We start from the raw sequence: 27851 nt of genomic DNA on the forward strand, positions 1-27851 counted from the left end.
GCATTTGTCACTGAACCACATGAACTACATCAGGACGGGTCAGCCGTATTACTGTTTCACAGACAACACAGAGGGAAAGTTTGCACGACCTAATCTTCTCAGATGGGCCGGGGTCAAAGGGGGGGGAGCATGCAGGGGCAAGGGGGTAAAGGGCAGGGGTGAAAGGGTGAAAGGCAGAGGGCAGGTTGAGCCGTGGAAGGATAGACTTTTGTACAACAAAGCCCCTGTGCAACAATAGACCCACAAATGTGAATGAGTTTGTGTGTAAAATGTCACTCTTTTGATGTAATTTTGTCAGATATTAAAACATCCTGTTTATTCTCATAAAGGTCTTAAAGTGTAATTCCTTTATTGAAAAACAAAAGTTTGTCTCCTAAATATCCCATCATTTAGAACTTGGAGATCTTAATTGGAATTTGTGCAAATCGGATGGAAAAAAGACGACATATAAGGATGCCAATATTCCTAAAATTAATTCAAAAATAAAATAAACCCATTAAATATTGATGTAAATCTTTTTTTTAACAAACACATTTTAAATATTTTTGCTGCTTTGCTGTCGTGCTCAGGTCAGCAGAGTGTGACGTTGGATTTAATGGATAATTATTAACGGTTGCAGGTTCGTTTTTTCATCTTCCTCTCCTCTGTTTTCTCTTTGTTCCACTGTCTCCACTCCTTTCATGCCTGCCTCTGTCTTCCCTGCCTCTCCAGGCCTCAGAAAAGTCACCCTCTAATGCATCCCCAAGACCATCCGTGGAAAATGAGAGGCTTTGGCGTTTCCAGGGCAACGTGTGAACACAAGCAGAAAGAGTGAAAGGGAAGCCATTGATCGTTACCTTTAGCCATCCTATTGAGGACCATGTCAATCAGAATGTAAGTCCCACTTCTGCCAGCTCCATCACTGCAGAGAGTCAGAGAGATGGAGATCATTAAGGTGCCAGGGTGATGCTTTAATCTCAGAGTGTTTCTCTTATAAGGAAACAAATTGCTCATTTACATCTGCTGAGAGACTGTGGAGTATATTTAAACACAAATGAGGCCCATGAATACAGATCCACGCTGCTCCATCTGCTCAAAAACCTGACATTAACAGATGAAAGAGAATACCTAAATAGCAAAAAAAAAAAAAAAATCAAGAACAATCGTTAATATTCTGATGAAAATACCCGAAGGTCTAAATATTTGAAGTTGCAATAAAAAATGTGACTATGCTAACCCCTTTGCGCATGAGTGCATGTGTGGTCTTGAGACATTCTTGGTTATTGGGGTGAGGGGAATGGTTTCTGAGGCGCACCGGGGACAAAGGCTTTTAAATGAATGCACCTCAGGAGCAGAGGAGAGGTTGAGAGGCCAGGGGCGGTTCGAGAACAGCTTTTTGGAGAGCCTTGCTTTTCCATTACTCCAGAGATAGTCTTATGAAAAGCCTCCCTTTGTGCCCGCTGGCCATTCAACGGCTCTGCATGTTAATTGCAAACAAGGCGTGCACATCTCTTTAATAAAGGCAAGGCCAATAAAACAGGAGAACAGGCCTGAGCGCCGTTTCTTCATTAATCCACTGGTAGACACTCAGTCCATACAGACCCCCCCCCCCCCCCATGCATGACTAAACAGGATGTGACCATTAAAAGGAGTCGGACAGATAGATAGATACCTGCGCTTTTAATACAAACCAATCAATGAGAGTTAACTAACTCACCAAATGGGGGGGGAAATGTCTTTGGCTGAGTGTCTTTGACAGCATTTCCATAAAGACACAGCCAGTGGAATAAGCAGCGCCCCCCCCCCCCCCCCCCCCCAGATAGAGCAAATGGACTGAGTTTAAAAATCCCCTCAGACACAAAGGGCATGTCAAACAATCACTATCCCAATTCAGCGCGGCCAGCCACTGTCACAAGTTTCAAACGGTTCTGGTTTATACTTGCCTGCAGTGAACAATTATCGGGCAAGCTCGACCCCGGTAGCACTTGTTAACCTTTCTGCAATAAAAAAGAAGAAGAAGAAAAACAATTGGATGTTTATTGCAAGCTTGACGGCTGTTAAATCAAAATCTGGAAACAAATGAATTTAACGTAATAATAACGGCGAGAATTAACGACGTCTGCGCTGCGGCCAGGGCGAAACTAATGACAGCAATAATCGAGGGAACAAACGGAATCCTGAGAGGAGCTCCTTCCCGTCAATCACTTCAATTTTGTGGACAGAGGAAGATGTCTTTGTCGCAGCGCCTAAATAAATGGAGCATCACGTCGAATGGCATTATCGTGACGTGGGGGGGGGGGGGGGGGGGGGCTGATGGATGTGGTTGTGTGATGTTGTGATTGCCACCCGCCGACGCATTAACCCCGGCCAATTATGAGTGTTACACTCGCAGGCACACTGAAGGCCAACAAACCTTTTTGCACCCCTCCGTTGCCATGGAAACTGACTACACCGTGAGCCCTCCGTCGTTTCAACGACGACGTGGAAAAAAAAATGTCAAAATCGTATCTCTGGGCACGTCGGATTTATTCACTGTCATTTACTTTCAAAACAACTGACGTTTAGCATTTTTTACGATTAGAGATCGGTAAATGAAACAAAAGCTATAACACTGCATCAAACACACGGAAACACAAACGTGTCAGATTTAGCTCATATTTATATTTCCTACTGCTCACCATAACAAAGACATGTAAATATGATGGATTTCCACTTCCGTATCTTTTCCTGCTCTTTCTACCTCGCCTTTGTGTTTTTCCAGTGTATTTGGGGCTGAAGAGCTACAACTGAGAAGTGAATTTCCCACATGTACTTGTAATTCAAAGCACAGGTGCGCTTCTATTTGATGTCAGTATGAGCTTTGAGGTTTCTTCTTGCCACAGCGTAGGTCTGCAGTGAAGGATTGCCACACCGCTGATCACAGCTAAGCACCAAAGAGCAGATAAAACTGATCAAGTGTTAATCGAGGAAATGTTTTGGTGTTGTTTTCACATCAGATCATGTTGCGTTTAATCCATTTAATAACATTGCGAGCATGCTTATGTAAAATAACGAGTATAATTATAATGTGTCCTTAGTTAAAGAGCATACAGAGATTCTGCAGTTCCCATGCAAGCCAGAGCAAGGAGCAGTTAGAGGAGGAGAGGGGGGGGGGGGAGTCAGGAGGGAGAGACAGTTTGTGCACAGGCCTGGCTGAGGAGACACAGTTTCCAATGATCACTTTTGTGACTATGCAACTGGGCTCATATTACTAGCTGCAACATCACAAAAATGACACTGGCAACCGCAAAATACCGAGTCGGCTGAAACTGTGAAAGCTGTGAGTGCGAAGTGCACGATGTGGATCTGAGACCTCTGAATCACGGAGAGAGCGTTAGATTCCCCATAACCTACAGCAGCATTAGCCGGGGCGGCATCTCAAGATCAAAGGGAAACGTACGTCATCAAAACACAGCTCAAACCCACACACAGCAATATCACAAATAAATAGAAGTGACTGAGCTGCACCCAGTTTAATCTGGAAAAAAACAAAACTGTCAAGACAGGGTGACATGATAACGCTGCACATGCCCCCCCCCCCCCTCACTCTCATCTGCATAACAAACCAGAGGGACAGACTTCAATCCACAAATCAGACGCAGCTATTCTCATTTGGAAGGCTTTTCCTATCCCACTGGGTTCTCCCAGAGGATCTATTGCTGATCCTCCGCCAGAACACATTATATGGAGAACAGAGTGAGGGTATTCAGTCGCTAGCTTCCCTCCCCTCTCCCATGTTTTTAGTGAGACAGCTCTCATTTAATTGGGTGTTTGAATTCGTTTTTTTTTTTTTTTTTTATTTCCCCGAGCCAAGCCAGGCAGCGCAGGGCTGTTAATTTGCTGCATCACATGTGCTGTAGGGAGGTGATGGAAAACGGCCCAGGATGAAAGGGATAGTACAGAAACACAGGCCTTATTAGAACAAACATTCTCTAGGACACCGAAAAGCAAGAGGGGCAAAAAAAAGGGGCACGAACCAGAGGGGGAATATAAGGGGGGAAATCACGATCAAGCTCAGGATAAAGGCTGGCTGTAAAGGTGGAAATCCGCCTGAAATCTGTGGAACGGTGGCGTTTGAAGACAACATGCAGGATCCGTCACGCTACCTGCGGAAGTCTAAGAGAGTCCTGGCCGAGTTGGGAATCCCACGGTCGGTCCAGGACAGGAAGTGGAACTGGGTGACGGTTCGTGTCTCGTTTGTCTGCAGGTTCTTCAGGTAGAAGCTCCGCACCAGGAAGTCCTCGCACCAGATGTGTTCCGACACCAAGTTGACCTGGATGTGGAGGAGAATGAGGGCGTTCGGGGATTAAAGGACATTTCAAACCTCATGCTTGTTGGGGAGGACGATTGTGTTTTCTGGAGACGTTGGAATCTGGAAAACTGTGTCCACCGCAGGTAAAAATGTATCTCCACTGTAAAGGACAGAGCTAATAAACGCTAAACAAACCGAAAAGGCTAGACAACGGATCCAGAAACGAGAAAACACTTTTGTAACGTGTGAATGGATTCTTCCATCTCTCGGCGGCGGGCGTACCTCGTAGATGTGGTACACATCGGATCCCTCGTCGGGCCAGTAGTGATGACACTGCTTCACCCCGTTTTCAGAAAGCGGGGTCAACATGACGACGACGACGCAGCCGCTCTCCCACACCATCTGCACACAGGAAAAAAATGCATCCCTGAAATAACACAGGCCTTTTGATGCCGCCCCTGTGTGACATTACACGATTAATACAGTTCGAACGGCGCCAGCCGCAGCTCCATATTGTACATTATCTTTACACGGCAGCCTTGTGTTAGAGCGAAATTGATTTGTTAATCTTGGTCCGGGAAGTACGAATAAATGTCACCTCTCATGCCTGCGACGAGAGTCGGCAGAGCAGCGGGAGGGCGCGTCATGCGCCGCCCTCTCCCAGCCGCCAGAGCGGGATCACAACATGCAACGGAGCTGCTGCTCCATTCCATCTTATCACAATCTAATGTGTCCTTGCGAAAGACAAAATACAGGCCCACGGCAGCCATTAGGAAAATGAGGAGGAAACGCGGCTTTTATGGTTGCTATAAAAACACAATGGCCTTGACTATACACTAATCACAAGCTTCTGTGATCCAACCCAGCGGACGCGTTACCCGCCGGCCGTGCCAACGGTGCCAAGATGTGACGAGATTAGGCAAGGCGATAATGTGAGGAAATATTATCCATTTAAGTCTTGTAAGGTTTGGCAAATATTAGTAGGAAGCGAGGACATTCTTATTTTTCATCTTCGGCTCGTAAAGAGCTCGTCATCTGCAAGGCTTTTTTTATGTGATAAACAATTTCTAGGCTGCGAACATACATACTATAAAACATTTATACAGACAAAGGTAAGATAAAAAAAAAATACAAGCTTCAAATTGAGCAAACTTGCTTCTCTGTGAACTCTGATGAGCTTTTTTCTTTTCTTTTCTTTTTTTGTTGTTTAATTCTGAGGGGAAGCGAGCGGGAAAGCAAATCCCAGCAGAGCTAAGGTAATAGCCAGGGACTACAAGAGAAGCGAAGGATGAAGGAATGGAGGAATGAGGAGTGGAGGATTAGAGTGGAGATGCCATTCAGAGTGGTGCTGCCTGGGGCTGCTGTGGATTAGATAGGACGGAGCAGAAAGATTTGCCTCCTGCACGGTCCATTTGCATTAGAGTGGCAGTGTTTCCTCTGTTTGTTTACTTTTAATGGGGGGGAAAGAGCAGTTCTCCCCACCGCCTCTCCTTCTCCAATCCAAGTTTTTACCATGTTGAATAATGAATGGATACTTCTTATTCCCAGACACAGAACCAATGTTGCGTCAATGTGTTTCCAATGTTCCTTTTATTTTCTTCCTAATTGAGAAAGATTTAAAGTAGAATTTATGGCTAAGCCGCTGACTTAATTAAATAATGGATATGCACGTGTTCACCTGGCACAGAAATAAAAAATCAGAAAAACAAATGCATCTCCAACGTGACAAACAGATAATGAACTGTTTCATTCGAGGCACTTTCAAATGTACAAATTTAAAATTGAGTCAATTAGCGCAGACCTTTTCAATAAGAGGCAACGGATTCTTCGTCTTTGTGCAAGGACAGAGCTTGAAAAAGGTTTTGTTTCTCTCTCTTTTTTTTTTTGGTATAAAAAGCTATTTCACTACAAAAGACCCAAAAGGCTGTACCCTGTCAGCGTGCAGAATTAAAGTGGAAAATTAAAAAGCTGTTATAAGCCTTTGCCCGATCACAAAGGGGCTGCCGACGTCTGCGCTCGCAAAAAGTCAGCATTATCATCATGATTCACAACGAGGATCCATCCGGTGCATGATGCAGGGGCCCCCCGAGAGCGGGGGGGGGGGGGGGGGGCAGCTGGTCCGCCAGGATTTATGTTTCACACTTCTACATCCTGGTCACGGCTAGCGGAGTTACTTCACCATATGGAAGTGATGGGCCCACTAATTACTATAGTGCTGTCCTATTAGCACACGAGAAGGCCATTTGCAAAACATGCATCATTTAGAGCGCACCTCCACACCTACGTCCACGATGGCATGATGAAATGTTTGTTTGGCATTAATGGGAAAGGAAATGAATTCAAATAGAGTGAAGGAAAATGCCAACACGGTCACATTAGTACAAGTGAACACAGCTAAAAGCTGCAGGCTGAGGGGTAATCAGGCTCCAAATGTTGGAACTACAGCTTCGTAATTTGGCCGATGTAAACAAGGAGCACGGCGCTGCATTCGATTGGCCATGGGCTACGATTTGAGCCCATCTTTTCAAGGACTTTATCTGATTCCATCATGAGCAGTAAAAGCAGAAACACAACGATTCCCAGGCAAAGTCTGGAGTCAAAGAGAGCATTTAAAAAAATGCATTTCTGAACAAAAGCATGTAAATTCGTTTTGCAACAGAGATGAGTGCGTCTGAGTCAGGCTCTTAAGCGCTCTTGACTCAGAAATGAAGGGGAGTCTTTCGGGACAAAGACGGCACCGTCCATTTAAGATGAGTATTTAGCGCAATAAGAACAAACTGTACCCACAAGTTTTAGTTACTTTGAGTAGAAAACATAGTGGAACTTTCTTTTTTTCTTTTGCTCTCACTTTCACAGGAAATAGCCAACTAGACAATAACGTCTCGGAACAAGAGTGACTCATGAACCTCCGCCTCTGCAGAAAGACAACATGAAGTAATTTTGAAGGACCACAGTAAATGGAGAGGCGTATTACCTGCCAGAAGTCTGCCACGGTGGAAGGAAGTGGGCCCTGGGAGGAGATGTAAGTCGGGTTGCGAGGGTCATGGTCCATCTGGGAGAGAGGGAGCAGAGTGTGACAAAGTGTTTGAGTGGCGGTGGAGGTCCAGGAGTTGTTTTTATTAAAATGTTCGCATTTTGTCCTACACTTGGATTCCTCTCTTAGCTTCCTTAGCTTCATCCCGTCATCGTTCTATTAAAGTTCCTCCTCTTCTTCAGTCATCCTGTACGTTCTTCACCGTGCCCTCAAAGAGCTCATGAAATGTCTTTCAGGGTCTTGTTTTCTGTCACACTTTCACACGTTCCTGAATGAAACATGGCGCCCTTAAAGCCCCGCGGGTGGCTGGGGCAAGGCAGTGGAATGTTGAGGTGGGTCATTCCGACATGGCGACCTTGACATGAGGGAATGATTGAGCCTTTGATTGAGTCGTTGTTGGTTGGGTCGCACCCCTGAAATCGATCATCGCATTTTACTGAATGCAATTTTCATGCACGCCCTCGGGCGCAGGATGCATCAAGGGAAAGATGTTGACATATTTCACAGGGAAATAAATAGGTGGGAGCATATCGATGCATTCCTGATGTCTCCATGGCATCATAATGACAGATGATACATAAATGTAAACTGTTTCCGACTCATTTATTTGCATATTGATGTGACCCTGAGTGCTGAGCACCAATAGAAATACAAGATTTTTTTTTTTTTTTTTTTTTTACTGCACATCTAATTGTAACCGAGAGATTCAGGGAGGGGGACGTTTATGAGCAGCCACAGGATCGTATTTAATGGCTTTCAAAAATAAATTATGGACTTTTTTTTTTATGCTGAACAACAACTTCATCAGTGAATCCAGTTGTTACTTTCATTTCCTTGTGTTTATCTTTGCCTTATTTGTCAAACTCGTGGAGCATTTCTTTAATATATTAAAACAATGGTCCGTGTGTAATAACCTCAAAAAGAGAATGATGTCATCACGCTCTGAAAGGCAAGTCAATCCAAACCGACACAATAAAATCTGTTCCTTTATTTATTGTTTCTCTAAAAACAATTTTTATTAGTGTATGATATCAACTTCAAAATGCACTTCCAAACTACGATTTAATTATAAGCCAGGCTAGGAACAGACACTTGCGCTCATTTTAATGGGACACACTGTTGAATATTATCCTTGCAACTATAAATTATTTTGTTTTGGCGAAGTCTGCAGCATTTAGCAGTGAAATATTTAATGACGCTCAATTCCCCAGGATGACATTCGATCACATCCACAATGTAACTCGGATTCATAGCTATAAAGTAAATGTCACTTACTATTGAGGATACTTTCCAATAAAGTACCCATTGCTCTACTTACAACGGTCTTCAATTTTCTCTTCCACCTGACTGGTTGAAATTCCTCTTGTGGGGTTGTAAAAATAATGAAATCAAAAAATGCTCCCAAATGAAAGCGCCATGCCGAATGTTCTCCGTTCGGCCAATCTCAAGGACACAGACATGCTGAAGCTGCGCGTTGACAGCCCTGCATGAATACTAAAGCGCAAACATGAAAGCGTTGCCCTGCGTTTCCACGGCCCTCCCGTCGCCATTGTGGGGCAAAGATAGACTACAACAAAAAGTCGAGGAAGCGCTCTTTGGTTTGAAGTAAAGTAACTTGTGTTAAAATAGTGTGCACGAATATCTGTTCTTGAAAAGGCGTCTAGATTTTCAACACCTTTGCCGTAGCGCCTTGATCCAGTGTTAATGAAAGACAGGAAGCTGGGGAGCTAAACGCCGACTCGAACTCATCCCATGAAGTTTGACAACAAAAGCATGGAGAACAGGTGGGAAATGAAAATAAAAACTCTAAAAGCTACGCAGCATTTGGCTTTAAGAAGGCCAGAGAAGCCAAAGACATCCGGGGCTCTGAGCACATTTTGTGTAACTGCACAAATCCTTCAAAACCATCCCTCACGCTAATGATGCCACACATCTGGGAGCGCTCACATCATTTGTGGTCAAGCATTAACCATTAGCCAAGGTTTTCCCTGTAAGCATGACGCCCCCTGCGTTGCAGGCAGCGCCCTTTCTTTGCCTTTTCTTTCCCAGAAAAGCAGCAACAGATTATTTACTTGTAGACCACTGCCCCTGAAGCTAATGAGGAGGAAGAAGCCACATCGACAGACATAATTATCACAGGTTTGCTGGGCTCAGCCTGGGGTCCCTTTTGTGGTGTAATTACTGTCCTTTCATCCACACACCGCTGCATCTGCCATTAGTTCACCCATTTTCAACATCCATAAGCAAATCTAGAGTTTGTTTTTTTTAATCCCCCAAAATATTTTTAGGTAACCTTATTTTGTACCAATTTCTTTTTCACATAAGCTCCTGATTGATTAGGTTTATTATAATATTGCTCTATAAGATGGCAAATGTCGCACAACGACAATGTTTAAATAAACCACAAACCAATGAATACGCCATTAGAGGAAATGGAGGAATAAATAGAGCATCTAGAAGTCTCCATTGTTTGTTTCTGAAGAGTAATAGGCTTTTAGTGCAGCGGTGTGCGCCCCCTCATCTATCTCCTCAGAAATCTTTGGCAGTGTATTTGAAATGCATAGTTTCCTATTTCCTTTTTGATGGAATCCCTTTTCAGCAGCCTCAGGGGAAATCATGACTGGCAATGTTTTGGGGGAAAAAATACAATAAAAAAAAACAAGAGGGAAAAAATAAATAAAAACAAGCCCTATAACACTGTGGACTTTCTAGATTTGTAGGGGGATACATTTTGTTTAGTCAAAAACAGTTCATAATTCATGGTGATGAAAATAGGGGCATCTCCAGGGAATGGCCATTTTGAAAGCACTGAAAGCAGCAACGTGATTCCGTAAGATATCCCAAATCTACTGAGGCTGTCAGGGCTGAGAAGGGAAACACATCAATGCACCTGAAACAATGGCAGGGCCTTTGAAACTCCTTTGAAACCCAAAGTAAAACCCAACCACATGCAGGTATGGGCTGGTAGGAAAAAAGGCTTCAGAAACAACAGATGTTAGCCACAACATCGATCTATAACGAATGAAATACTCACTATTGGGCTGGCATTGATGTAATCTGAGTTGCTGTGATTATTCTCCGCTTTCAAGGTGATCCTGGAATGATCGTCTGCGATGGAGATGCATAATTCATCAACGCACTTTTCCACAGTTTTTCCTTCCCACACAATAACAGAGAATTTCAAGCAGCGACAGCATCATCATTTTCTTTCAATATGAAACTGAAAAGGCTTGCAGTACAATTTCACCACAGTTTCATCATACACACACACACACAGACACACATTATTTTGAAGTCCTGAATTGCTCCACCTTGAATAAGGGATGTCAAATTGCAAGAATAATACTTCATCCTAAGACGTTTGTAAGTACCGAGCCTTTAAAATCCTCCTTTTCTCAAACATTTGGAACTTTTATTCGTATAATCTGTTTCCACTGAAGCCGAACCCGCTCCAGTAGTCCCTTAAAACCCATTTGCTTCAAGTTAAAGCCCCTAAAAACGGACCTAAAACTCTTTTCTCTCTTATATTCATGACTAAACAAGCCTCGAAACGTGTATTTATGGGTAGAGCCTGTTAGCGCCTGTATTATAAGAGAGTATTATTACATCAAATGCAAAGAACATGGTAATGGTTCCAACTGGAAACTCTTTTGGATGATGTGATTTCAAACATGCTTCACTTTTACAAGAGAAAAGGATTAGAGGATGAGAAATAACTCGTGCATTTGGCAAAGGTAATGCTAACACAAGTTTGGCTGGAGTTGTTGGAATGTAAACCAAATAAATAGCAGAATGGAGCGACTGTTTCTTCTCCGTCTTTGCGCCCACGCACTAAATATTCCTGTCCAAACAAGTATTTCTCTCAGGTTGTCTGTAACCCCCACATAGTAACAATTACACACAATATATGAGCTATGGATTAACATTTATACACAGTTTTAGGATTGCATTGAAAGAAATGTCAGGAAAATGACAGATGCCTTCACTGGCATTCAGGAAAAATGACCATTTGTTCAGAAAGATACTTTTGTACCGCGGTGTTTGAGCCCTAAAGCATCTGCTCACAAACATATCAGCAGAAACGATGACGCCGCACTGCTCCAGTCCTGTGAAAGATGTCATCTCAAAATAAACAGTCCATATCTGAAAGGACTCACATACAACCACGGTGTCCGACCGGTTCCTCTTGGAGTTCTGCTCGCCTCGGCCCACTCCGCAGACGCTGGGCTCTGCCTGGTAGGAGCACAGCGCTTCCCACTCGCGCTCCAGACGGTTCTTGTTTTTCAAGTGGTCCTCCATGTATGACTAGAGAAAAGCAGACAGCACCTGAGCCACCGCTCCAAAAAGGATCCAGAAAAATACGGCCGACAGTAGCAGATTGAGATAGCTTGTTGTTGTTGTTGTTTTCGTTGCATGTTAACCATGAGCTACTCAGTAAATAAACTGGAGCGAAACATCACATCCACGATGTTGCTCCATTGAAGCCACGTTTTATTGACCTGCTGTATAGTCAAACAACTCAGGGAGGAGGCTGCCGAAGATCGAGGTGTGGAAGGTCTCTGTGTTTGTTTGTCTGAGACAAAAACTCTCTCTCTCTCTCTCTCTCTCACACACACACACACACACACACACACACACAATTAAGACCCTGAAAGGTTTGTCTGCATTGGAAATACTTCAGGGGTGTTTCAATCACGTCTCTCACTGCTTGCACAGCCACTGATAAGATTGTCTGCATTTAAGCCGTCACTTGGAGAAGACAAAATTGAATTTGCTGGAGAGACAAAGATGGAAAAAGAAAAGGGGGAAGGGAAGAGGCCTGTGTGTGTGTGTGTGTGTGTGTGTGTGTATTTCCCCCAAACAGGGTAAGTCTTAGCAGGCTGAAAGGTTCTCTCCAGGAAGACGCCCTTTTTTTTTTTTTTAGCGTGGTGCTATGTTTCCCCGTAACTCCTGTATCATGGCTCCCCTCCCAAAGGGGTTAAATGGTTTAGTCTGCTATTGTGCGAGGCAGAAGATTACAGACTCATAAACTGATGTCAGGGATCAGCTGGCTAATACAATAAAAGTGATACCCAGATGTGCCGGGTTTTTATCCCGTATTAAAGGCGCTATAGGCAGGCTGAGCGTAGAGGTGACACGCTATTGTTGCAGCCGACTGTTTTCACTCCTGCCTATCAGAAGGGAAAACCCAAGCTTTAGCAGAATACGTACAATTCCTGTCGAGATGAAAATCCCAAATAAGCTTGTCCAGTGCATAAAAGGCAATTAACCTTTGATGGCTTTTGAATTCAGATGCCTCGTGCATGCATTCAAAAGACATTAGATGACTTATAGGAACATAAAAAAATAAATAAAAAATCCTGCACACAAAAGAAATCAAACTTTATTGTTAGATACGGAGGCAAAGGTGTCATTCGGGTCTTAAACGCCACAGTGAAACTCCTGTGATTAATGCAGCTGCATAATGAGGGAACACAGCAGCACAGTGTGTTCTGTCTGAGCCCTTAATTTACATATCGTGATATTTCGGAGACATTAGAGTAGATTTCCACCAACCCACCGTTTGAACTGTCCCTGTTTGAGCTTTTAATTTTAATAAATGCGTGAATGCAAAAAACAAAACAACTCAAATATGAAAAATTAAAAAACAGAAAAAGAATCTAGTCAATGTTCTCATAGCAGATAGATATTTGCATGTGTGCTGTTGAGCATTGCCTACGCAAACACACGCCACTGTCTTCCTAGGACAATGACAGCATACCATTATCGCCACTTGACAGAGCCCGCCACCCTGTACAAGTACTCTCTGCTCGCCAGGCTGACAGCATCCCGCCTCCCCTTCCGATATTACATCTCCATATACTTGATAAATCCACTCTGAATTGCATCGCATCCTATTCAAACGATGCCTCGAATGGATTGCATTCCAAATTCATATTTTCACAGCTTAATGCAATGCAGCCATCGGGGGCCTTATCAAACCCTCCCGTTCTTCGGGGCAGGCAGCGGACCATGGCGTATTCCAGAGACAGGGTAACGAAGGTTTAGTGAATGGGGGGGAGGGGATTATGTCTGTCAATCAGAGGGTTGGGGATGGGAGGCCTGGGTGTCAAGGAAACAATGTCTAATCCTTCCTAAGCAGGCTCCTCGGCGGCAGAGGGTGCCGAGTGAAATCAGGATGAAGGGACAACCAGGGGAGGCAGACACAACAGGTAACACATTACTGTCAAGCTCTGCTGTCAAATTAAAATGAACAATGCCGGTAACAGTTTGTACAGGGAGCGTTATGGGATGACAACCAGCCAGGAGAGGTGAAGGCAAAGCCATTAATATGTGCATTCTGCCTTTAATGGCATTTGAATTGCTCATAAACTAAATTCAAGATAGTGATTAGAGGGCAGAATCAATGCATGAATCAATCTTTCTTTTTTACATTATTATACAAGTCAGGTTTTTTCCTTTAATCGAGGTGCTTTTCCTCATAATTCAGGGAAGCATTTAGAATTCTGAACTGGAATGAGGAAACATAAAGAAAAAAAATGCTTAAAGCTGCTTTGTTATTTTTTCTTCTACTCTTTTTCAAGCTGAGAAATAACGACAACATTTTGACCTTGCGTCTGAACGTTAGCTGCTGTTCCTTGAACAATGCTAGTGATGTGCTGTCCATGGTGCTGAATCAGCCCAGACACACATTAGCAGCACATGCCACCATGCTAAAACTATAGCAACCGTCGCTGAGCGTTCTAATCATTCCTTTGATGCTGTTTGCACGGTTGTGCCTCATAGCGAAGCTGCAAGAGGCAAAAATGAGAAGGTGGGGAAAGTGTGAATTAACACAGCAGATGACTCAGCAGAGATGCATCCGGTTTCAGTAAAATTAAATCGTTATGTAAGAGATTTTATGTCTTAGGGGGCCTATCTTAATCCATTCATACACCAGTAGCATTATGGTTAAATGTGTGTGTGTGGGGGGGTGGGGGGGATTGCAGGAATGTGGAAAGCGATTGGGCCTCAAACAAAAGGACGGGCAGCATATGTGCTTTGGAGAGCCAGGTATTCATCACACTTCTCCACACGATGTGAGCGCCAAGGAGCGAGGGGGGGGGGGGGGGGGAGATGAGAGCGGAGCAGAGCAGAGAAGAGATGGAAAAATATAGGTCTGAGATCAGTGATAACAAGGCAATCTCACACATGGTTTCATGTGAGAATTGTGTGGAATTTTAAAGAAGAACCCCTATAGGACATCTCCATGTCAATCATGGGCTGAAAGGGGAGCAAAGGTCGCCGCGTGTTTTACCTTTCTACGTTGCAATCGCTCTGTCGGCGCTGCGAAGAGATGGGGCCTAATAATAAGAGCTCTCAGAAATGATTCACGCTGCCTCCTTTGTTATTGGAGGGCTAAATGCATTTCTATTGTCAGAGTTTTCAAAGGGGGCTTCACAAACAAGCCTTGACGAGTGCAACCAAATCCATCTATTACCACCGATACGAGGCATTACTCAGATTCCCTCTCATTCATTATAGACGCGCAATATAAAAGCAGGACATGCAGAGTGATGAATGCTCTCTCCATTAATGGAAAGACTGCAAGGCATCTAGCCGTCTCTTTTATCAGGCTTGTCTCAAAATGAATGGATGAAAAGTCGGGGAGAATTTTAAACAATCCATTGGGCGACGGAAAGCGGCTTCAACCAAAATCAAACCCCCTTGTGACATTTTTTGAGACACATGCAAATGGCAATCAGGTGGGTCGAACAATGTCTCATTGGGCTGCACCAGCGACAGAAAGACAGGGAGGTGGGGGGGTAAAATATATATTTTTTAATTGCAATGGGGAAAGAAGCAGGTCGCAATTAATAAAGAAGGGGGGAAAAGTTGGAAGAGGAAAAACTAAGATAACAGAGTCGAGATAAGGCAAGAGGAAGAAAACGGTGGGAAGAGTGATAAAAAAAGACAAAGATAACAGGGCTGTGAGGAGGAGGGGGGGGGATGAAACAGAAAAGCAGATAAACAGAGAAATCAAGATGTTGGTTTTCAACATGGAGCCAAACATATTCCCATGCAGACACCAAGTCTTAAAAGCGCCCGCCGTCATGTATGCTCAAATGAAACGTCTATTCCCGGTCTCTGTCTGACACGTCCATAAATCCTCTACACAAGATCTCATTTAAAAGCACAATGTTCATTATACAGAAGCGTTAATTGATGCTTTTTTCTCTCCCTCTCGTTAAACCAAACTGTCAGTGTTTAGGTTCTGTCATAATCTGGGATTATAAATGATTATACAGCTAAATATTTTAGCCACATGTTCATTACAGTTAGCCTCCCATTTATTTCATGCATGTCTTTTGGCTAACTAGGCTATAAGATCAAATAGCAAGGCCTATGTTAAACCTTTTCAACTGCTTAGCCAAGACGTATTGATTACTTTAAAATGTTTCCGTTGCTATCCATCACTTTAGTTCACTAATTAATTGGTTTTTCCTTTACTTCTAGCTTCCTTCGGTCTTTTCCACACACTCATTTGCAACACGAGCTGAATATTAGATTCCTACCCTGACAGGTTTAGTCAGTCAGACATGACGTGTTGTGGTTGATCGGATGCTAAGGACCACTAAAGGTCTCTGAAGGCCGGACAATAAGCCACACCTCAACCAGGACCCGTCTCCTCTCCTCTCTCGCTGCCCCCCCCCCCCCCCACCACTAAGAATAAATCAATCAGTAACATCCTTACCAGTATCATGTGACCAGTGGAGATGTCCATGTTGGACGGCACCGGCTCTTCACACCAGGAGGAGGTGCTGCTCCGGGTGGATGGGCTGCCTGCAGGGCCGTCGCTGAACTGGGATGAGACGCTGTTGAGCCGCGAGTGCCGTAGGGTGTCCGGCCGCTCGACCCGCTCCGACGTCCGGACCGCCATGCGCTGGCGACAGAGCTCCTGGGGATTAGAGGAGATAATATCGATAATTTGCAGAATAAACTCAGACCTGGCTGCAACATGGCGACTGTCTTCAGTGTTTAAGAATGGAGCTTTTAGTTATAAAAAAAAAGGGTGATCTTTTAAAGTAAATTCCCACGCAGTCAAGCTCTATGGAGCGAAAATCTATACTGTTTAAAAAAAAAATACATTTTCAAATGAGGAGGCCGCATTCATCAATCAAATAGAAGGCTCACTGTAGCTGCACAACCGCAGGCACAACCAACGAAGATTCAAATTTACACAATTGTAAAGTATAATTTTCTATTTCAATTGATCTCCAGAATAAAAAAAAACAAAAAAAACAATACGATGAGGATGACTCGTCTTCCCGTGACTCAGCTTTTCTAGAACAGACATAAAGCATCAAAGAAAATGTGAAGACTAGGCATTTATCTACTCAAAATGAAAAGGTAAGAAGCACATTTCCATTGCCAGATCTGTGTAATGTGTAAAGAAGCAGAGTGAGAGTCACAGATGCCCCCCCCCCAACACACACACACACACATATCTTAAATTCATTATCTGTGAATCCCATCATGGATGGTTGTGGGCAACAAAGCCAGTCATCTTCACAGAATTCATTTCCATACTCAGCTGATAACAGTGAAGGCAGAGCAACCCAGAGAAAATGCTTTGTGAAAGCACATGCTAAATATCATGATCTATCATGGCGATATTTCCCTGGAGCACAGACCCCGCTAAGCCCTGGTCCGATTCCCCGCCGTCAGACTTTAATGATTAGAACCATGAAGTGGTGCCCCGGGCCTTGGCCTTGGGGCAATATCCAGGCCCACCTCATCATTTTACCTGAATCCTCACCATCTCTGCAAAGGGTGCCTGTGCCGCTTCGGATACGAGAAACCGTCCCGGGAGCGGGCGGGTAGTTGTAGGAGGCACCAGAGAGGGTCAGAGGGGAGAGGACCGCCGGTTGTGGGATTACATTTCAATCTGTCTCCCTTCAGACTACAGCAATACGAATGAAAACAGGCCAAGAGGCATCAACGTCTGCCATCAAGCAACGTCTTCCTCTCCCACAGTAGAAAAACACAACTGTATCTGTCAAACAGAGAACACGCCCACATAAACACCTGACAAAGCAGGTGCTCCATCCTTGAACGGCGTGCCGAGAGGAATGCTCGCCGTATTCAACTGTAAAATGTGCACAGAAGAGATGAAAAATCTAATCTTAATATAAAAAAACAATGAAATCTTTGCTTTTCTGTGGCTGTTGTCATGTCGCTATAGCACCCCCAGCTTTTGACAGACAGGGCAGCTTTGTGAAAAGCTTATTAAATATTGAAAATGTTAACGCGACATGCAGATAAATATGTTCTGAGTACCATGCTGGGCACAGCTGAGCCCCAGCGCTGAAAATCAATACAGCCCTGGCTGCCCATGACCCTGGAGGAACAGAGAATAGGTTACAATGGCTGCCTATTCCCCCCCCTCTCTCTCTCTCTCTCACACACACACACACACACACTCGCTTTGCAAAGAATAATAATTAATGATGGGCTCGAGTGAATAGCTGCTGCAGCGACAAGTCAAAAATGCTAAAATTAAGGAGCATTAATATGATTTGATCAAACATAAAAGGATTTCTGGTGCACGGTTGTTGAATCTTATTCAAAGTAAGCTAATCACTATTATCGTCATCTGAGCAGAGAGCTCTTCCAATGGGAGAACCCAGGCCAAGTGGCGTGACACGTGATTGGCTCGTAGCGAAGGGGCTGGACTAACCTGATAGGTTGCTGTGGCATCCGTCGTGGTGTCGGTCCCCAGGCTGGCTAGCTTCTCCTTCATGCGGAGGTGGGAGCGCTGGCGCACGCAGAAGAAAGTGGCGGACACCGCCAGCGCCACCAGGATGAAGAGCATGCAGAGGACGGAAAGCAGCAGGAACTGGCCCGACTCCACCCTGGTCTCCTTCACCACAGGGATCTGGGTCAGGCTGCCCCTCTGGAGGACACAGAGACAGATAGAGAACATGGTCAGCGCAGTAAAGGACGCCACATTTTCTGGGGACTGATTTTAATTTTATTTTCCTAATGAACATATATTAAATAAAGGCTTTTCTTGGCTTCCCTGTGGACTCGACAGAGGCATAAGCACATCTCCACCTGCCTCTGCATCCTCTCCCACTCGTCCCTGCTACCCACCCCCACAGTCTGACCTGCCCCCACTGATTAGCCAGCTCTAATACCGCCCAAATAATCTGTATTCAATGCTCAGCAGACCCCTGTTACCAGCCTGTGTCCAGTGCTTTCTACTCACTCTGCCCCACTATAGACATTTACAACCCTGTCTCAGGCTGGCATGGGGTGGGCTGGCACTGTGCAGCTACAGGAGGTTGGGATACTAAAAGCTTGTGCTTAATGAGCTCCTCTGGTTCTGAGTTTTAGCTGGATTAGGCCCTGAGCCCAAGCCGTGCGGCTAATGGCTACGCAGGCGACCCGGACTGGACCTCAAATACGTCCGCCACCGGTTGAATAGAAGAGAAGTTTCAAAAAAATGTTTTTAGATCCAGACAGGAAGGGGTTCGGGTTTGTCTCAGGCATGTTTTCACTGTGCTTCATCTCAAACAGTTTCATCAGCATAGGTTAAAGAATCTCTGTTTATAATTGGTCCACTCATAAGCCATTTACCGTAATGATAAATTCCCCGTGGGCCCCACCGATGCAGAATATTTTAAGGGCATAGCAGTGATAATTAGGAGCAATGACTGGGAGGGATAATTAATGCATCCAAAATGTAGCTACTGTTGAGATTTTCTTATCTGATTAGATAAAATACAGCCGTCTTATCAGGAAGTCAAAAAGACAACGATAACACAAATCAGCCCAACCGTCCTCCACGGCTGACCCACGGGGGGCTTCCGTTTTTTTCAGCCTTGCGTGCACGCCAAACAGCTTTACATCTGCAAAAGGGCTATATCAATAAAGGCACACAAATACATCAGCGGGCTCGTAATTGTCCGCGTGCAATATCGAAAGATGGATGGGTAATGAGAATCAAACGTCAACACGACAGAAAAAAAAAAGCGTCCGGCTCTGACATTTAGCCTGAGGGGTCTAATGGGCTCCCCAAAGGATCTTGTTATACCCTTTATAAAACAAGACACTTTCACCTCAGACCAGCAACAATAAGGTTTGACCTTGTGGCTCGTAATTGCAAATGTTTTAGCAGCAGGTCTTTTCGATTACTGTTTTGGGCCTTGCCGTTGATTGCAATCACTGTAGCTCTAGCGTGTAGTTTCAATCAAGCATTAAGAGGTTAGAGACCAATTGAAAGGATCGAAGAGGCTGATGAACGGCGAACAGAGAGGGGGGAAATGGCCTCGATCTGTGCTTGATGATCAAACGGACATGCAGACAGCAGGAACGATATTTAGAAATTAACACGGGTTTCATTTACTGCAGTAACGCAATCCCATCTGACGTAATCGCACAATAAAGAGCAGCGTATAGAGCAGCTAAAAACCCTCGTTGGATCGAACATTCAGCATATTTTGCACTTTAAGTACAGCTCGTCACATCAGTGTGGCGCTTCCAGGCAGCTGCCTCCGAACCCAAAGTGCCCCCTACAGACCGATCGGTGCAAACCTGCTCATCAACAGCTGAAATATTTGTTCTGGAAAAGAAGGGGGGAAAAAAACCCTCTCATGGTTAACAAAAGATCTGGAGCTCTACAATCTGTGGCTACTTTTGAAAATACATTTAGGTACACACTTAAAATAAAATCAAAAAGCATTTCTACTGTGGGACCAAACAGGGATGAAATGCACTGCAAGCATAAAAGAGTGTTTGACGGTGGTAATCGTGTTAAAGGAGATAGAGAAAGAGATGGAGGAGGAGGAGGGGGGAGGAGGAGGAGGAAAGAGGAGGAGGTGTTAGGCTAACAATTACCTTCATGGGTCTTTAGAGTTTTGTCCTTTCATTTTTTTTATTTTTACAGCTGTTTATTTTACTATAATTTAGGCATGTCCTAAAAAACAGCATGATCTAATTAAAATGCTTAAAATGTCCCAAAGAAAAGCAGTTGCACCGACATCAATATGTAAAAAAAGATTTGTTTAAAATTAAATACACAATTTTCTGACTAGGTTTAACCAAAATAAAAACAAAATCAGAGCAGGATTTTTGCACCGAATTTTTCCACTGACATGAAACACTTCTGAGATATTTTTCCCTCCATGAATTTTATTTGCGGATAAATCACAATAAATACATTTTCCTAAATGTATTTAAAACAATTCATGAAATAAGCGTTTTCACGTGTAGCTAATTCTCTGCAATCATTTCTTCCCCTGTTTGCCTCCTTTATTCACATTGCTTCTCTCTGGTGAATTAGCCAGTCTGCGAGGAGACAAGGGGCAGATGGATTTCGGCGCTTTGGATTATTCAAATTGAAGAAAGGTCAGGCAGAGAGGTGTTGTTAGGGCGGCTGGCTGTCCATTCACTAACACAATACAATTAAAAAGTAGAAGTCGAAAACGCCCTAAATACACAGCCTCCTCAACGGACACTAAATCTAAGATGTTGCACCCAAAACTCGAATTCCTTAACGATTTGAATTACCTGCATTTAAAAGGTTTTATGACTGATAGCCTTGCGATGAAGAACAAAAGATTTCACGGGAAATGCAAATTGTATGCAATTTTTCAAAACACTGGCTCCATAAAAATGTTACAATTTTGCAAATGCACAACTTGTGGAAATTGTTTATTTAATTTTTGCTAAATAAAGGTACTAAACTCCAAATAAAGAAAGAAAGAAAGAAGATTAATTTAGGCAAACTCATATTGCTACAGAGAGGTGCAAAATCGAAATGTATTTCAAGTCAACACTGCTATTCTTAAACGAGTCCCATTCTAAACCTGAGAAAATAAATCACTTACAATAATAGAAGCTGTGTACAATTTCATTTCGATTATGATGTTTGTGCAAATGTTATGACTAAACAAAATAATAAAATAAAGCAACTAATGCAAGCACGGAGGAGATTTAGCATCTTTCAGCTCTTGGCGTTGAAGCTGCTGCCCGGCAGCACCAGGCAGCGTCATCCTCACAGAAACTTTGTTCCCTGCAGCCTGATGTGCTCGGAGCAAAGCACCGGGCTCAGGGTCCACTGGAAATAGATGATCTTACATTTACACCGACTACAGTTGCACGCAAATTTTTCTACCATAGTTCATCCAAGGGGCTTTTCGGAGATGCGATCACGAGCAGGGAGGATGAAACAAAATGCAACCACAGCGTCAGAGCTCCTAAAATAAGGAATAATAAAAGCCTTTCTATTAAGATGAGAAAAGAAACCCATCTCTCAACGCAATGCTACAGACAAGTTCGCAAAGCCGGACTTTTGAGGTGCCTTTTATGCATCTAATGCACAAAAGCATGCACAATGAATAAAATAAAGACACACGTTGCAGGAGATAATTACCCAGATCCACGTCGCGGGGCTGAGAGTGCATTTTGCGGCAAACGGAAGACGCTGTGTCTTGTATTCCAGAGAGCATGGATAACCACTGATGCCTGCCGCGGCTCCAAAAAGCGTCTGCGTGTCCTGGCCGCCCACTCAGTCCGCTTCTCCAAAAGTTCCCCTGCGAGGGTCCCATGCATCCCCCCCCCCAGCGCCAACAAAAGACCGCGGCTTCAACACGAAGATGAAGAAAAAGAAAAAAAGGGAGAGTCGGATAGAATAAGAAAAGGGAGAAGAATGTGGGATATGCCCGCCTGATTTTCCGAGCGATGGAAGAATGTGCAGAAGCCCCACTAGTGAGTCCTTTCAGCGTCTCTGTGCCAATGAAAAGAGATGGGGAGGTGGCGGGGTTGGGTTTTTTGCGATCATTTAGTTAAGGCTGAGCCCCTCCTTATATTCAGCAACTCAGGAGTCCCCGTCCATTGCACATGTCATATCCACTGGTTGCTATAGCGATGCCGCCACATGTTGTCGACAGTGAATGTTCAAGGAGCGATGCCTGGCTAATAGGCTTGCGGACCAAGAGGCGATATGAATGGACACAAGGCTAGACACTCATTTGTTGAGCTACTAGGGGTCTCTGTGTTTGGTGTGTGAATTGCTGTTTTCTCAGGCTCTCCTTTTCCACTGCTCCCTCTCCCAGGGATTCAGTTATGTGAGCAGAAAGGGGAGATGGGCCAGTCTATTCGACAAAGTAGGCTTTTGCATTCAAAGCTTAAGCGAGCACAAAAATAAGCGGCTACCACACAGTACAGTAGTTGTTAACTATATGAATGCTGCATTGGGTGCAGTCTGAAAAACCCTAACCCTAACCCTAAAGTGAATCGTGTGTAATTGGCCAAGTCTTTTTTTTTTCCACGCACTTCCCTCAAAAAAGATTTGCTTGAATAAAGAAAAAAAAAGAAATGGGAGGAAAACTGCAAGTTTAACAAGTTTAGAAGATAAAACTCCAAAAAGGCTATCCTAATTAGCAATCAGCCCAAAAAAAGATCCAATGGAGAGCAACAGCTGCACTTAGCAGGGAGAGAGAGAGAGAGAGAGAGAGAGAGAAAGGGGGATTATGGAGAGCACAGGGAGAGAAAAGGAGCAAGAAAAAGAAAAGGGGCGGTGAAGAGAGGAGAGTGGGGGTCCTGTCAAATGCAGATGACGAGTCTTGGGGAGTGATGAGGAGGAGGAGGAGGGGGGTCGTAGCTGTGTGACGGCTCTCCAGTTTATTTTTTCCATTCAGACAGCACCCCCCCTCCTCTTCTCTATTGTCCCTCTGTGTGACAGCTGGAGTTGGCAATGTGAAGGGGAGAACAAAAAAAACGAGCTCGCTGTCCAGCCCGGGTCCGTGGCTGCACCATACACCTCCCCACCTTGAAAAAAGAAGAGCCAACCTCGCAGCTCAGCGGGAACAAATCTGAAGTAGAACGCATTCAAACAGACTCCGCAAAACTCTTAAATACTAGATCTTGTTTATGATGCAGCTGCAGAACTGAAATTCTCCATGCATTTTGTTATTTTATGCCGATTCGGAGGAATGGAGGAGCTGTAGTGATATTGTTCAGATTATGCATTCAGCATTAATTTATCAGGAATTATTCATAATTAACATTCCTTTTATTTTTTTGCCTCCCAGAGGAAATAGAATTGACCACCCAACGTTGAGTCGGCTGCAGCACTTTCTGATTCCTTACATTGAGTCAACCGAACGATAGTATCCGTCCTGTCTGGTGAACTGGAAGAGAAATGCTGGCCACCCACCTGCCAGCCCCATCTAAGGACCCCCCCCCCCCCCTCCGACTGCTTGGGTTGAAAAAAGGATGCCCACCAAGAATCAGGCGCCATATCCACCTGCTCTCACCCCGATTTTGGTCTTTGTTGGTTTTTCTACACCGAATTTTGTGTAAATGGATTCATTTTCACACATTTCAGCCGTCACTGCACACCAAACAGAATGATTTCACAACTCACGGCCCGCCCCCTTCAGCGGTGCCCGGCGCTAATGGTCCTCACGCCAGGGAGGTTTGCATCGTTTCGCTGTGAAAAAAAAAAACCTCCATCAAATCTGGGAACATATCGACGTCACTCCTTGGTCACTGGCGAAATCCGCCATCCTGTCATGCTTCTTCTCTCTACAGGGTAACACGTGTTCAAACATCCTGCAAAGCTTATCTGCCCTACTTTGCTGCCCTCACTCCATGACACACTTTACATTTTGTTAAAAAACTAAAAAGTAAAGGAGCAAAAGTTATAAAACCAGAGAAAGAGAAATAGGTATGAAGCACCATGCTGCTGAGAGGCTGAGGATGAATACTAGACGAATTCCATAATCAAGTGTTGCTACCCGAGACAGCAGAGCAGAGACTTCTGATGAACGCAATAACTGGCAGAGATGTGCTCGCACCTGCAGGCTGCGCAGCGTAGAATACTTTTACATACTTGTCTCTTTGCAGGCGATTTGAATATACACATACCCGCGTTGCAAAATATACATTTAAAATACTCAAAATTACCCATATATCAAGTGTATGCATCTGCTGGACATCTAAAGTGGACGCAGGGAGGACAGGGAGAGTGAAGAGAACACCAGCCCGGTGGCAAAGCCTGCTGCTGGTCCGCCATAGCAATGGCACTTTAATGATATTAGCGACGGGCTAAAGCTGCTTACGCTGCGGCGTGCACAAGAAACCAACAGCTGCAGCATGTACCTGCAGACATGACTAGCGTGTGATAGTGCTGCACCAAAAATAGTTGGGATTTCTGCTCGGCTCTTTGAAATGGGGTGCAATAAATTATTCATCGCAATATCTGAGCATGCCTGTTGCTGCAGCGCCGTTTGGGAAGGTGTTGGAGGATTAGCTTGGAACTGAAACACGGAGGGGAATATATGCAAAACAAAACACATTTGGGTGTTCCGGAACCCCCCCCCCACCAACATCAGATCCACCAGCTGCTATTGTTATTGCTGGAGTTGATATTACAAGATGTGCGAGAGAAAATGATCTGGACTAATCTGGGGGTAGACTCTTTTCATTTTAATTGCCCTGCTTCATCGGCGCTAATGAAACCGAGGTTCTGACACACGCAGACGTTGATTTTTTGAGAGTTTGTACATGTCCGCGGCACAGCGATGTCATACTGTCAGTTGGTATATTGTCAGTTGGTTTCATTTTGCGCATGTGCTGAGATGAATCTGAAAAGATGAGATTGTGCACTCCTGTCTAAACTCCCTTTAAAGCATCACTCAAAGGGCAGACATGTGACAGTGAGGTGAATGTCTTAAATGCATTGTGTCTCAGTGAGAGTGCGAGAGGGACAGAAACACCATGTCTCCTAATGGATGATGTTCAAAGACACACACACACAAAAAAAATGGCTCCCATTTCTGGGGTCTATTTGAAACATTTGAATTGCTGTGTCTCACGCTCATCACTTGCTCAGGGAGGAACCGTTCAAAGTCTTTGTGTGTCAGCCATGTCATTCTGGTATTTCCCCCCAGATGAGCTTGTTCAAATAGGCCTCGTTCTCTTGTGAATCCCAACCCAGGCATTGCCCATGCCAGGCAGTTCAAAGCTGTAAACATCAAGGTAAATGCTATGCCTGTCATCTCAACTATATTTAAAGCGGAGGAGCAAACCCACACACAATGTGCACTTCAAAAAGAAGCAGCGTTGTAGCGTCATAGCCCGGAGTGGAAAAAAAATCACACCATAGCTTTAAAATGTTGTAATCCATGACTGATATATATTTAGATCTGTTTCAAAACTCCAAATCGAAAGCTTTGCAGGCTGCGTTTTCGTTGGAGCGGTTATTAAGATTTGTTTGTTTGTTTGTCATTTTCAGGGAAATTCATAGAAGCCATAAATACTTTGGCAGATTTTCATGAAATTTGGTGGACTAGTAATTTTGATGACACACATCTTTGTTGGAAGTGCTTAATTTAATTCAAAAGGACCAACCGTTGGGTGCTTCTAGTTTAGGATTAGTTAATTCCAGGAAGTTGATCTGATTTACTTGAACTTTTTCCTCTTAATTTCTTTTTAGGTGCAGCTCTAATTCAAGTTGACAGTAATGATCCTCTCTATATGCAGCTCTGTTGACAAAGGCAATATGTCTGACAGGGATAATGTTAACATTCACTACAATACCATCCAAAATTAATTAAACTAACTTAGCAAATGGTGCTGACGTCCAAAAATGAAAGCGGAATCAACTCAGCTATCAGATCTATGCTTGCACTCTGGCGTGGGGGGGCAAATTACGCACAGATTTGCATTAATCACGACGACAAGAATTATTTTCTGAAGCCTAATTAGATTTTGATGAGGGATATTTACAAATAAAATTGCCAGGTCCAGAATGTGAGTTTTGAAAAAGCGCCGTCTTGAAAATGCAATTGAAAACGACTTAATTCTGCCGAGTGAAAAGATAAAGCGAGGAATGTGAATAAAGAAATCTCACACAGCATTTTCACAGTTAAAAAAACAGCAAGCCAAACATCAATGTTTTAATTGTTTTGTTTGAATCCACACTACTTTTAGGCTGTTATGTCCTCGGCAGCCTTTCTTTTTTCTTCTTTTTCTTTTTATCTTGGGGAGAGATAAAACTGCAATTAATTTTGAAAGGGGGGGGGGGGGGTAAACAGTGGGACAATACATCAAGTCACACATGAATGGCGGCGGGCAGGGATATATGCGCTGCTGCGGAATAACAGAGGTAGTCAAAGGTAGCATTCATAATTGAAACCCCAGTCACAGGAGACTTAGCGGGTTGGGAGACTGATACTGAGTCTGACAAGTAAAAGGACAAGGAATTGTTCAGAGGAGAGCAGGGAATAACTTCATGAGTTCAGTGGGACGCATCTTCCTCACACCTGGGGCCATCTCAAAGCCTGTGAAGAAGAGTATTTCTCAGTGGGGCCGAATGCGATCGTCCAGAGTTCCACCAAGATCTCAGAATCCATAGAAGCGCCGCTGCTGCTGCTGCTGAGGACGAACTCATATATTTATTGAATTGTCTGAGCGTTGTCTGCACTCCAACCCCATGCAGCTAAACCCGCTACCTCAACGGATTCAAGCAATATCGGGATCAGGAATAGAACGCCGGCTCGATAACGGGTGTGGTTCGAGAAGCTTCGTATGCAAGGAGCTAAAGCAAAGTCTTGTTGCAACAGAGGAAAACTGATTGCAACATGCGTGCCGACATTTAAAATGTGCTTTGAACGCAGATGCTTGTGACCCGCGGCCGATGCGTGAGCCTGAATAACTTCTATGGAAAAGTCCAACCGATCGATGCGGTCATTGTTCTTCAGTTTTACTGACTTAAAAACACTAACTCCAGTTTAGCCACCTTCCTACACTTTGTATTTAAATGAACGCCGAAGGAATCCCTCTCAGGGGATTGGCAGATCCCAAATCCTTCCATTTGAGACCAAACGGAAACATGTTCCTGATCACCTGGGCGGCACCGGACTTGTAGCATGTCGAGGTCACCTGCATGAGCGCACGCCTCGGTGATCGCCTAACGCCTCCTGAGCAAGTCAAGATATAGATGTAGAACCACAGGAGGCAGAGCGTGATGGGCGAAGGGTCGTACCCTATAAGGGCACACATCTGCCACCTTATGAAGTCTCATCCGCATCTTCATTAGACATTTTTCCCATCTCATCAAAATGACAACCCCCAGCCTAGCTTGTGTTGAACCGGAGAGGTGATCCCGTGTGACCCCTGTGGTTACTTAGAGGGTCACACGACACAGAGGCCAAAATCCACACCTCTCCACCAGACTCTTACCCCAGGGAATTGGGGTGTGGGGGGCATCACGGAGTGGCATGCAGCCGGGAACGCTAGATCTCGCTTGACAGACATCGACTGTGTCTGGACTAGAGGCAAGCACTCTGATTTTGCTCTTTAATTACTGCAAATTGGAGGAGCTGCAGCTCATGCTAATGAAGGCACACCAATCAGGAAGGGAGAATGGCGGGCAGGAACGGGGCTGACACTGACCGCCTGGACGCCCTGCTATCTGTCCGTCTCAGAGTCAAGCCAATCTAAAAAAAAAAAGGAGTCTGCCCCCCCGAGGCACCCCGTGCGGCGCTGAAATCC

At 44.4% G+C, this 27851-nt stretch overlaps 1 protein-coding gene across 1 annotated transcript; it reads right to left on the reverse strand.

Annotated features, from left to right (window-relative positions):
- Nucleotides 1-836: 836 nt before the first annotated feature.
- Nucleotides 837-27579, reverse strand: LOC137916671 (receptor-type tyrosine-protein phosphatase N2-like; the record flags this gene model as incomplete). Its single annotated transcript, XM_068759643.1, has 11 exons — nucleotides 27540-27579; nucleotides 27204-27343; nucleotides 18025-18240; nucleotides 16039-16242; nucleotides 11462-11609; nucleotides 10339-10412; nucleotides 7245-7322; nucleotides 4553-4672; nucleotides 4125-4291; nucleotides 1923-1976; nucleotides 837-901 (listed from the first exon to the last, which is right to left on the reverse strand). Coding segments are annotated over exons 1-11 (1306 nt in total), but the record flags the coding sequence as incomplete, so codon positions are not given.
- Nucleotides 27580-27851: the final 272 nt, after the last annotated feature.

This window comes from Brachionichthys hirsutus, unplaced genomic scaffold (assembly GCF_040956055.1).
Source record: "Brachionichthys hirsutus isolate HB-005 unplaced genomic scaffold, CSIRO-AGI_Bhir_v1 contig_432, whole genome shotgun sequence".
In the NCBI taxonomy this organism is placed as follows: Eukaryota; Metazoa; Chordata; class Actinopteri; order Lophiiformes; family Brachionichthyidae; genus Brachionichthys; species Brachionichthys hirsutus.